This window comes from Caloenas nicobarica, chromosome 11 (genome assembly GCF_036013445.1).
Source record: "Caloenas nicobarica isolate bCalNic1 chromosome 11, bCalNic1.hap1, whole genome shotgun sequence".
In the NCBI taxonomy this organism is placed as follows: domain Eukaryota; kingdom Metazoa; phylum Chordata; class Aves; order Columbiformes; family Columbidae; genus Caloenas; species Caloenas nicobarica.
In genome coordinates, this window is record NC_088255.1 from 19,045,756 (window position 1) to 19,058,037 (window position 12,282).

The 12,282-nt window shown below is 41.2% G+C and overlaps 1 protein-coding gene across 1 annotated transcript; it reads right to left on the minus strand.

The window, feature by feature from the left end:
* Positions 1-8,453: 8,453 nt before the first annotated feature.
* Positions 8,454-12,193, minus strand: LSM3 (LSM3 homolog, U6 small nuclear RNA and mRNA degradation associated). Its single transcript, XM_065642747.1, has 4 exons — positions 12,149-12,193; positions 10,579-10,689; positions 9,182-9,277; positions 8,454-8,854 (listed from the first exon to the last, which is right to left on the minus strand). Exons 1-4 carry the CDS (start codon positions 12,167-12,169, stop codon positions 8,774-8,776), a joined length of 309 nt encoding a protein of 102 aa, XP_065498819.1. The 5' UTR covers positions 12,170-12,193; the 3' UTR covers positions 8,454-8,773.
* Between the last annotated feature and the right edge of the window lie 89 nt (positions 12,194-12,282).

Consider the following 12,282-nt stretch of genomic DNA (forward strand, 5'->3'; position numbering starts at 1 on the left):
GGCTGGGAAGTTCTGCATTCCAGTGAACATGAAGGATGGTGAACATAGCCTGTGGGCCAAACACAGCCCACGCAGAGCTTCACACTGTTGCAGCTTTCATCTTTAGCACCCTGGGGTACAGCCCACAGAGACTATAGGATCTCAACACGCAGAGCTCCATCGCGCTCCAACCTAATGCATATCGCATGCTAGGGCCTGTGTCTTCCATGAGCCATACCATCACACCACAACCGAGGAGGTTCCCAGCTCGCTGTATCTTCAAGTACTCAAAGGGTGGGGGGCTTAGTTTGGATTTCAAGAGGGTGAGACCCAGGTGTAGCTTTCACAACCAGCAAGGTTCCTACAGGGCTGCTTCTTGCTCAGAAGTCATTGACAGTGTACGTACCCATCAGTTTGCCGATTCTTGATGAACTGCATTCTCATGTAAATATTGGCATGGGACATATATTACAAGTCACTAAAAAAAAAAAAAATACAAACCAAGTGTGTTTCTCTCCTATCTCACCAAAATCCAAGGATAACACAACCAAAATCATACAGAAATTGAGTATATGCTTGGTTGTAAAGATGTCTGAAAAGAAAGCAAGGAAGAAGATCATGCAAAGTTTCATATAAACAAGGGAATTTTCACAGTAGATAATTTACACCATAGGACCCAGTGTTAAATAACAAAGAATGTTAGAAAAGTAAAGTTTGAATAAATTGCAGTCGCAGCTGTATCTCTGTATACCTTTACAGGACTTCACAGTATAATCCTGATGAAGAGGCCTGCTAGCATCATCTACCTTCCAAGATCGCCAGTGGAAAGTTATTAATATAATTAATACGGATGTGGTATCTCACCATTAAAAATATTACAGACAAGTTCAATACACCTGTGAAATAGCTAAGAATAGACTGAAATGCAGAGACACAAAGAGTTTCCACACCAGGAGTTTCCGTCAAGTCAGTCTACTGCTCAGTGTAGGTCCAAAGCTATCAGTACAAAAGCATCAATTGTGCTAATGACACCCAAGTTATTTAGCTGTGGCAACAGAATAAGAAAGGATTAGGTTAAATTTGTAATTTCTCTTTCCCAAATCTTGGACCAAAGCTGAGGATCACCTCTTGGTTCTTAGCATAGCATTCCATTCTGTGTTTTCAGTTACATTTTGTTGACTTGAACTTTACAGCAGTATGATCAACCACTATCAGCTCTCTGTAGAGAAACAGATTAAATTCTTCAGGATATGCTTGTTTTTTAAGGCTGACGCTTAAAAATATATTTTTATCTTTACAACATTAAACCCACATAGAAATCTTAAAACTGAAACTTATTTTCTACTACCATTACTGACTTTTATTCACATTATGTATTGAAGGAAACAAAATTTTACCCCGTAGGTTCAGTTTAATTCCTCCTGGAGGCACCACCTTCCTCCACATTAGCAGTATAATAGTGGAAACAATGGGCGTGTACTCACAGCACAGCCTGTGTTACTGGACTCTAGGATTTAAGAGACCCTTTACAGAGAAGAGCAATGTACCCTGTTTGCAGCTCTGCCACAGTCTCAGCATGCAATCTTGAACAAACGTTTAATTGCAATCGTCTGCTTTCTTTTCTTCAGATGAAAGAAATTAGATAATAATTTATAGCCTCCTTTGTAAATGCTCTCAGATTTATGAATGAAGCATTCCTCCTTCCCTTGCTATTGCATTCCTGCAAAGACTTTGTCTCAAACAAAGGATGGTGGGTTAGAAGGGTAACTAATAAGCAACCTAAAAACAAAAGGCACCTCGCCTGAGGTCAGCACGACCTGCAGTAATTGCTTCTGCTGCTCTTAGACACACACCAAGGATTAGCAGTCACCACATACAACTCTCTAGAACAGGAAAAAAAAAAAAAAAAGACAAAGCCTCTTCTCCCAAACTTAGCGCTCAAAGGACACAAAATACTAAGTTCATTCCTAACAAAGATTATTTGTTTGGAGAAAACACTGGGAAGGAATCTTATGTAAACTAACCCCTGCTTCTCTGGATGCTATTATTACACGTAAAACTTCCAGATTTCTCCAGAAATTCCTAGTTCTCACAAGCGAAAAATGTTCTGATTAGTATCTCACGTAACCATCCAGCCCATAAGTGCCAGAGCCAAGACTGAAGGGAACAGTTATGCAACAGGACACTGTGGAAGAGAAAAAACTGCTCAAGGCAAATGGGCTGCTTGCATCATATATTTTCATGCTCTGTTTACAGCCTCTCTGTATAGGAATCTCACAGTTCTGCTGTATAAGATGTGGGTGAATATCTCCTGATGAAACAGGAAACAAACCAAAAACCACACACAACACCCTAACAACTTATTGAACATTCATCTCAAAATTAAATTGAACAGTCTTTTAAATGTCACATGTTTAGCCGAGGGGCTTTTTGTTTGGTTGTTTTTTTAAAAAAACTTATTAGGCAATGTATGATGAGTGGGGACACCTTCCATACAACCCCTGGAAATTCAAGATTATAAGAGACACAACCGTACTGAAAGAATACAGACAGTAGAAGAGATGCTGGATCAAGAACCAGCAGATCTCTCTTGTGTGATAATTGCTCCTACTTCTCTGTGCGAGTGATCATGTTCTCTGTGCAACCGGGCCAGAGAACAGTGCTCAACCTCTTTTCAGAGCTGTGTGTCAGGACTGGTACTGGTAAGAATAAGATGGAGAAATGGCTGTCTAGGAGGCTTCATCCCAGAGATGTCAAAGCCCTTTACAAGAACAAAATCTTGTAACCATTCTGTGGGACAATATTACTCAAAGAAAATCCAGAGGAAAACAGAAGCAATGGAAAAATTACACAGTAAACATATTCAACACCTGAAACATCACGTGAAATATTTATCCTTAATTCATGAGACTGCACATGGGGGGGGGGGGGGGGGGGGGGCGGGGAAAAAATCATTGTATAGACATCACACTGTCTCAAGAAAGAAAAAATAGCGATGGCAGCTGCTTTTAAGATTGATACGAATACAGTGCACAGAGGTCTCCTGCATTACTCACAGGAGGTTGTGAATCTGGAAGCTGCATGCATAGAGCAATGCTGGTTTGAGGTTGGTTTTCAGGGACTGAATGCAGGACAAGTAAGTTCTAAAGGCTTGACATTTAACGATGAGGAAAATCTCCATTAGCTGGTACTGAGATTAGAGCCTGTGCTTTATGGATAGGACAGCATTAATATAGAAACCACTCTGAATTACACCAACAGGCAGCAATAATGATCAGAAGGTTTAGTATAAAAAAGAAAAATAATAGATGTGTTCAATTTATAGCATATTCTCCCAGGCTGCAGCAGAGCTTTGGATGTCTTACCTTTTATAAGTAGCACCTCAGCCAACAAGAATTTAACTTGGAGGAATGCATTACAAATGTAGAACAAATCAAATTAGCTCTCAGACGTTATCTGCTGATATCTCGTTTCTTCCTCAGACTTCTGCTAACCACTGAAATGCAACATCTGGGCAGCTGGGGGAGGCAACTGTTTTACTAAAAAAGTACTAAATATAGGTGCTACGGAACAAATTACAACACACTGCTTTACCACATCACCTGCACAGGAAGCACCAGGAACAGTCACCTGCTGCTAAAAACGCAATTAGGTCTCCCTGCCCTGCATCACCCTTTACAGCACAAAAAGCCCACTTAATCAGAGCAATTATATGCTAAGGTTGAGTGACAAAGTTACAGACATGTGTTGCAGAGATTATTTAAAGAAATCAAGATTTGGAGCACCATTTACTTGTTTCAGATTTTTTCCCTGCCATTGAAATTTGAAGGCCCTGGAAGAATTCAGTAATGTATTCAGTTATGACAACAATAGGCTTTACACTTAATATTAAACATATTTTAGCTTCACATTTAAAGCAGCATTTTTCTTTTTTTAAGGGAAAAAGTTTACTTTCCTAAAAGTTCTTAGCGATTTCCACAGAACAGATTGGGGAAGAGGTTGTGTGCCTTCCTCGGTCAAAGTTTTACACAGCATTTTACACCAGTTAGTGTTAAGTGACACACTCCAGTGACATACACATCTGACACAATAATTTAGATGAAACTAGAGGTTTTACTGGCCAACAGTTTAGCAGATTCAAGAGCAAATGAAAATTTACTGTAGCAAAAGTGCCACAAGCGTGAGTTCTATTAGGTAGTGATCTGGCTAAGAATCATTTAATAAACTGTGCTGTTGCTAGCAAAGGTTTTGCAGCCTCCTTACCAACAAAGATGGAAACTTTTCTGTGCGACAGCTGAGCGCTGTGAGAAAGGAACAGGACTGAGGCGGCTGCAGCACTAAGGTCTCCTTCAGAGGCTAAAATTGATCCACTATCTCAACAGTTTATGGAATTGAGGCTTCCACTTGTCAAACAGTTTAAAGACACTGGTCCAAGTTCCTTGCTCAAATCATCCTGAAACAGGCTGGGGAAAACACAGGATCATCAACTGCAGAGAGCAGCTCTGTACCGACGTGGGTTTTGTGTGCCATGAATCAACAGACTGTCATCAAAGAGGGTCATGTTTAGCCAGCGCAGATGCATAAAGCAGAGGTCTTCAACAGACAACTAAAAAAATGGTTCTAAAAACCTAGAGCAATTTTTATCGTTAAAACCAAAGAGAAACTGGAAATACATTAATTACCTGAAGTATTAAAAATGTTATTTTTTTAATGCTCTAAATATATAACACAGATTACTCTTACCAAAATTTCCGGAATTCTACTAGTTTTCAATAACTATTTTACTACTACTACTTTATTATCTTCACGAATAAGAAAATTCATTTTTTCCATTTAAGGTTTATGCTATCCCTTACTTTCAGAATACAAAACCAAATAAGACTGGGATCCACATACTGTGGATCAAAGAACACCCTTCTAATTCACAAAATGTGCTTACATTGGAATATTCTGATATCTTCTGAAGATTTCTGTATGTACCTTCAGTAAGTAAATCTCCATTTTTACCATATATCATACAGAGGAAAACATTGTTAAACCCCCCCCTTCATGATCAGTCATTACCCAACTCTTCCAAAGGCTTATACGGTGTTTTCTGCAATCGTTTGTCACCCACGCAGACAGTCAGCACGTCCAGTCCCTTGCTGCTGCAAGCAATCACATCATAAATTGATCAAATGCCATTGTAAAACTAAATAGGCTTTTTGGCCTAAGTTTCCATCATTTGGGAGTGGGCCTTTCTTCCATTCAAACTAATTTGGGTAACAATGAAAAAAATCACTCATAAACAGGGTTTCTGACTACATCTTTTTCCGTCAGTGGTTCTCGTTTTCCGCTCCAACCCACATCATCTATTCTCTTCCTTCCACCCATTCTTCCCCCCCAAAAAAGGCAGGTTTGGACACAGTGCTTCAATTTTCTGTAGAACTTTCTATTTTTCTTTTCCATTCTTTTTGTTTAGTATATGAAAGCGGCTTCCTGTTTAGAAACAGTCCTACACCCTCAGTAATTATGTGTTCAACCCATCAATGATCTTGGCATGAATGCCTTAAACCTTAATAAGCCTGATGGGATTTTCTGGACATGTCATCATCAGTCCAGAAAACAATGCACAACATTTGTCATCTTGCACTGCATCAGCTCCCTTGCCAGCGCTACAGTTCTAATAAGAATTCTAAAGGCTTACAACCTTCCTTCTCTTAAATATTTCAAACTATAGCTTTCCAATGCGTATGGAACAAGAACAGAAGCACCAAGAGGAGACAGTGTCGCTGCAGAATTCCCAATGTTATCAATACTGTTCTGCTTTTCCAGCCCCAAGTCCCTGCAGCAGCTGCCATTGCTCACACTGCTCAAGTCTTACTATAACATATTACCCTGGTCTTGTCCTGTGCTGGGGAATAGGAGTGAAAGACATAACGGAATCGCTGTTCAACTTCAAAAAAACCCATCCCCCCAGACTCAACATGACTTAGAACAAAATTCATACGGCATAATTCTCCAGCTAGTGCTACTAGCAAAGCTGTGAGTCTGGAGTTCATGCACATTAAAATCTGACAATGCAAGGCACACATACTGTTTTACTTTAACTCTTCTGGGGGCTCGGTCTGTGCCTACATAAACCTCAAAACGTATTTTGATCTTTACTTACGTGTGAGCAGCAGAGTTAATTTAAAACTGTCAGCAAGTGCCATCCTAATTAAAAACAAATGACTACACGCACAACTGCAGGGCCTGTTGACACAGGCTGCATCCATCAGGCAGGCAAAGCCAACCAAGCTCGAATTTAAGGAAATGCAGCACCATCTAGTGTCCTGTATCAGTTAAAGAGTCAAAAATCCATTTTGGAATGAGTCCACACAGAAATTGCCCAGGTAGCCGACACTCTCACAAGAGCAGTAAGACGCCAGAGTTCCAACTATACCAGCAGTTCTGGAAAAGGGAATTACATAATAAAAATCTTGTTAAAGAGCTGCTGAGAGTCAAATGTTTGCAGGCAGAACAGAAATTCTTTGAAGATGAATGGAGAAATTACTCTGCCACCTATTGAAAAGATGCAGTCCAAAGGCTAAAAAACTACATGAAAGGCTACCACTAGGTATAAAAAACTACTAGAAATAAAAAGGCAACCTTCAAGAAGTGGAGTAATATTAAAAATTCTGGCAGGCCAAAAAACACAAGTCAATATGAAAAGGCATTTGAGAAATCTTGAGAAATTATTTGAGGAAAATTAATGATACATTAAACACATCAGGAGTGGGAATCTTGACAGAGTTAGCACAGCCAACAGATTAAAGATAAAGAACAGTAAGAAAGAGACAAGACTACAGAAAAGCTTTTTAAATGTATTTTTTTTAATCCATATTTATCACAGAGGAGCTTAGACTGGCTCCCACTCTGGAGAGCTCACTTCAAGTTGGAGGGTCAGCAGAAGATGCTACTGGACATTTCAGGGATATTAAAAAAAAAAAAGTCTTTACAATCAGACAATAATTGAGCTAGCAACCACCAGGCATAATCTCCCACTTAAAGCTTCAAAAGAAGCAGATAGTGACAAATGAGACCATTTTTAAAAGAGTTCTACAGGGATTCAGGTGAGCTACGGAGGTGAGCTGAGCTCTACCAACCATGCTGATACTCTGTAATATAGAATTACTGGATATATGTGTTATGCTGGCAAATATGGCTCAAGTAAAGGAAATACAGATCTCACATCTCTATTATCTTTCTCAGAGAACAGGTATTCATGCTAAAATTTATCAAGGCATAAGATCCTGATGTACCAACACCTTGTATATCACCTCAGTCCTCCAATACAAAAAACACACTACAAAAAGGAATGGAGCAGCTTTCATCAAAAATGATTAAACAGAAAATCTGTTTGCAACCTGGAAAAGAGAAAACTGAAGGACAATTAGGAGCAAAGATGATGGAAAGATAAATGTATACTCTGCTATCTCTGAATACCACCAAGCCAACATTGTCACACACAGAAGTGACAGGCAGCGAGTTCAAAACCAAGCCCAAACCAGACAACATCAAAACCACAAGTATTTCTTCAGAGAACACACACTCAGCCTGAAGTATACATTCATTTTTGGAGTGTATACATTTTAGTGCCAAAAGAGCAGATTCTTTAAGAAGAATCTGGTTTACCAAGGCAGATCTTGCATTCCTCACCACTGTCACAAGCTATGGACATAAGTTACGATGATTTCAACTGTAGGAGAAAGTGCCAGAGCAAGTTGCTTCTTCCAGCCTCACAGAGCATGCCTAAGAACCTAGATAAAGTTTATTAAGCCACAAGTCAAGCTCTTTAGGAAGTGTCCCAGTGTAGACCTATATCTCTCATATGCCTTTTAAACATACTTATTAAAACATTTCATAAGTGCCTTTTTTAATACAATGAGAATAAATTACAAACTGTATGGGCCTGAGAAAGTTAATATTAAAGAGGACCTTTGTTCAGAGTTCTAGTGCACCTTCACTGCAGAAAACTAATGAGCATCTTAAGCATTCAGCAGAATTTAATGTACCCAGGAACTGAAACAGGCTCCAGACAGTGGGAAATGAACACGTGCAGCAGGCAACTCAACAGTACACGAGGTAACTACCTCAGTGTCTGCTTATGGCCTTGCAAACCACAGCTCTGTTAACAAAGCCACAACAAAGACAACTGAAAACATTGTGGAAGATGCACAGATATACTATTTCCCTGCTACAAGGATGCGCATCAAAAATTTGAACACAGAAAAGCCATAAATTATAGCACAGTATATTCATGTAATATTGCCACCCACCAAACTTCTATGTGCAGGACTCAGGCATTAGTAAGGACAGAAATTAACATAAGACACACAAAAGTTACTATTTTCTCAGATAGTGAGGCTACATACTACAACTTAATATAGCACTAGCTCTATAGAAGACCATAAGAATCAGGTCTTCAACATTAAAACATGACAAGTCAAATCTGAAAGATAAACCAAATTTATTTAAAACAAAAAAACTATAACAGTGCCATTGCCAAGATTGAAAAAATTATAGATTCATTTACTGATGTGACAAGACAGCTAATTTACAGCAGTTACATTAATTCTGCGAAAATCAGGTTGGATTTACACTGCTTCAATTGACTACATGTACTTTCTGAAAGACAAATTGGTTCCCCTTCCCTCCCCTTCCCAAAAGAACAGACAAAAACATCCTATAAAAAACACGTACAGAATTTTGAGACGCATGATCGAAACACGAACCAATGTCCAAAAGTCTGAAACTTCCCAACTTTGTGGCTTCAACCAACCCTCAATGGGGGAGCTACAAGCACAACGCCGTCACCTCTGACAAAGAGCATCGGAATATTCCTTTTGGTAGACTATGAAGAAGGAAAGAAAAGTTTACATTTACAAAAGCACAGTTTACAAAAAAAATCTGCTAAGCAAATGACCAAATCCAATCATAACAAAACACCAGAAACAACTCCAACAAATAGAAGCTCAAACATACAACATTCCAGCATGCTGAAGAGATCAATACAACTAACACCATGGTTTTGGATATCCTTTGTACTTCCATAACAATTTGCCCAAAATTTTTTAGACTTTGGTTCAAAAAGTAGTCAGAGATAAACTACTTTAACAATAGAACATAGTTTAGTTTTAAAAAAAGCTTTCTACAGGGATAAATACACTAAAGTCCTTACTTTATAAATCTCTTCATAAGTTTCTTCATCAATCTCTATTGTAGTTACAGTTTCTTCCACATCACCCAAAATCATATTTAAGTGCTGATCATAAGCCTGTAGGAATGAAGTTCGTTCATTATTTCTTCCAATATTCAAACACAAGCTCATTAAAACGAGAATTATATCAAGACTTTCAGACATAATTATTTTAGCTTGATTTTGACCAAAACATGCCACTATGTCAAAACAAGGTAGTATCCGTTATGATTTCAAACAAACGCCAACAAATCAGTACTCTGCAGCATTAAAAAAAAAGGAAGACCTTTATATTCACTGAAACACTCTTCCAGGAAATAGCTCTGCAGCTTCTAGTGAGATCACATGCAAGAACTCAGAGACAGACACTATTCATTAACATTAAACCAGCTACACATTCTCTGCTGCCAGCTCAGCCTCCTAGAATCGATTGCCTGGGGCCAACTTACGTGATATGAAAGCTGTAATTCATACAACGCTACAAAAACTGAAAAGCAGCACATGTTCCAACCACCTTACAAAAAGCATGTTGCAAGCTACATGTGCCTCACTAATTTCTCCTCATCTTCATGTTCCCAAAGGAGGTAAGGCGCAGTTAACACACAGGGCAGCATGGATCCCTTCCCCAACACAGTACACTACTCAGGAAAGATGACTGACTTAATAGAAAGCAAAAAATCCGTCTCATCAAGAGACAGATCACTCTCAGAAGAAACTACTTAGACGAAAAAGATTCACAGATGATCCAGTTGAGTACATATCACATCATACCCTCACAGGGTGTGCCTTAAGAGATACTTGTTTGGTAACTATAATCCCATTCTCATTTTAGTCTTAAAGAGACATCATGGGGTATCACAAGAAGACACCTGGAGCATTATTGCTTATTTCACAGACACAGAAACAGAAGGCAAAAGCAGTGGAATGCATTGCTTGGTATCCTTCAGGAAACAAGAAAAACAAAATACATGTCTTGAATCTCTAGAGAAACATTTAATAGCAGACTGAGTACTGAATAAATTAGATTTTGCCACCAATCGCATTACACTTTTGATAAGAGAAAGGGTTCAGCTCTTGTTAAGATGATCTTTAACTTACCTTCTCTAACCACTTCCGCACTTTTAGCCATTAGATACAATTACTTGCACTTTTAAACTAATATTTTTAAACAATCAATGAAAGAATCGTAGAATCATTTGGGTTGGAAGGGATTTTTCAAAATCATCTAGTCCAACCTCCTTGCAATGAGCAGGGGCATCTTCAACTACGTTAGGTTGCTCAGAGCCCTGTCCAACTTGATCTTGAATGTTTCCAGGGATGAAGCATCTGTGTAGTGCTTAGCTGAATATGTATGACAGTGTTCTGGAAGTTTTACTTACATGTAGTCTGCCTCTAAGCTCTCTGTCATTCCTCATTTTGACATAGATTCGCTCATCTAGACTGAGTCTGATGAGATCGAGTGGCTCCTCTACAGTATTGGTTGTTTGTTGCTAAAAAAATAAAATTAAAAAAGTTATTAGTAGAGAAGAAGACTCTGAACTTTTCCATTCCTCAGTGTTCGCGAGACACGGAAAACAAAACAATTGAGAACATAGATTCAAATATTAGAAATCATTCCTTCACCTCCTGTTGAACCTGAGTGCAGCCGATATTACTGCTCCACAGATATTCACCAGCTTCAGCAAAATGAGTTCAAAGACTTCAGTTTAGTTTGCAGCAGTTGTGCCTCACGCATACTGTTATATAAACTATATTCCTTATCAGCAACCAGTGTCCATACTGCAGCAGAAAGTCTGATCTGCATGAACCAGGCAGCTTATGGACCAGCGCCCCACCTGTGCTCACATGGCATAGGTTAGAAACACCAAACACATGCTGCCATTTTCACCAATACACCTGGGTACGTGCTGCCCCTCCTGCCCCAAACACACCCCTCTCAAGAGTATCACAGAAATAATTTTGGGTGGAAAAGACCCTCACAATGATGGAGTCCAACCATAACCTAACTCTGGCACTAAACCATGTGAGATGACAGTCAAAGGATAGGAGAGAGGAGATACTACAGCAGAAGAGGGCATCCTAACAGGGTGGGGATAGAGCAGGAATGGATGCGGCCCTGTTGGAACAGGAAAGCTCTGAAGCCTTGCAGGTGTTCTCATCACAGAATGTTCTCAATTGCAGAATGTCCTGAGTTGGAAGGGACCCACAAGGATCACCGAGTCCAACTCCTGTCCCTGCACAGGACAACCCCACAGGTCACACCGTGTGTCTGAGGACGTTGTCCAGTCTCTTCTTGAGCACTGTCAGGCTTGGGGCCGGGACACCTCCCTGGGGAGCCTGTTCCAGTGTCCAGCACCCTCTGGGTGAAGAACCTTTTCCTCACGTCCAACTGACCCTCCCCTGGCACATCTTCCTGCTATTCCCTCGGGTTCTGTCATCAGTCACTAAAGAGTTCGGTGCTTGTCCCTCCTCCTCCCCTGGTGAAGAGGCTGGAGCCACCATGAGGTCTCCTCTTAGTCTCCTCTTCTCCAGGCTGAACAAACCAAGTGAGCATTTTTCTGCACATCCCGCAGTATGCTACCTATTTCCTAGACAGCGAGGCAAAGCCGAAGGTATCTTCCTCAGCAGCCTTCCTCCGTTTCCCTCCTCCGGCGGTTCCTGGTGACCCGGGCCCGAGCCCTGCCCGCGCTCCTCACCGCCCCGGCCGCAGCACAAGGGCCGGGCCGCCCTGTGGCACCTTCACTCCACACACCAAGCGCTCCCGGCGGGGGCTGCGCCCCAGGAAGGCTGCCCGGGCGAGGGGGCTTTGCCCAGCCCCAGCCAGGCGGCCGAACGCCGCCTCCAGCCGCGGAGGTTCCCCCAGGCCCCGCGGAGGGAAGGCGGGCCCAGCCGTGGCGGGGAAGGCCCCGCCGGTGCCCCCCGCCCTGAGGGAAGCAGAGAGCCGCTCACCTGGTCCACCTCATCCGCCATCTTTCAAACCGCCTCCCGCGCTCTCCCGCGAGACTTCATGGCCCTTCCCCTTCCCCTCCGCCGGGGGCGGGGCGGGGGGCGGTGGACGGGGCGCGGCGGGGCGGGCAGTAGGG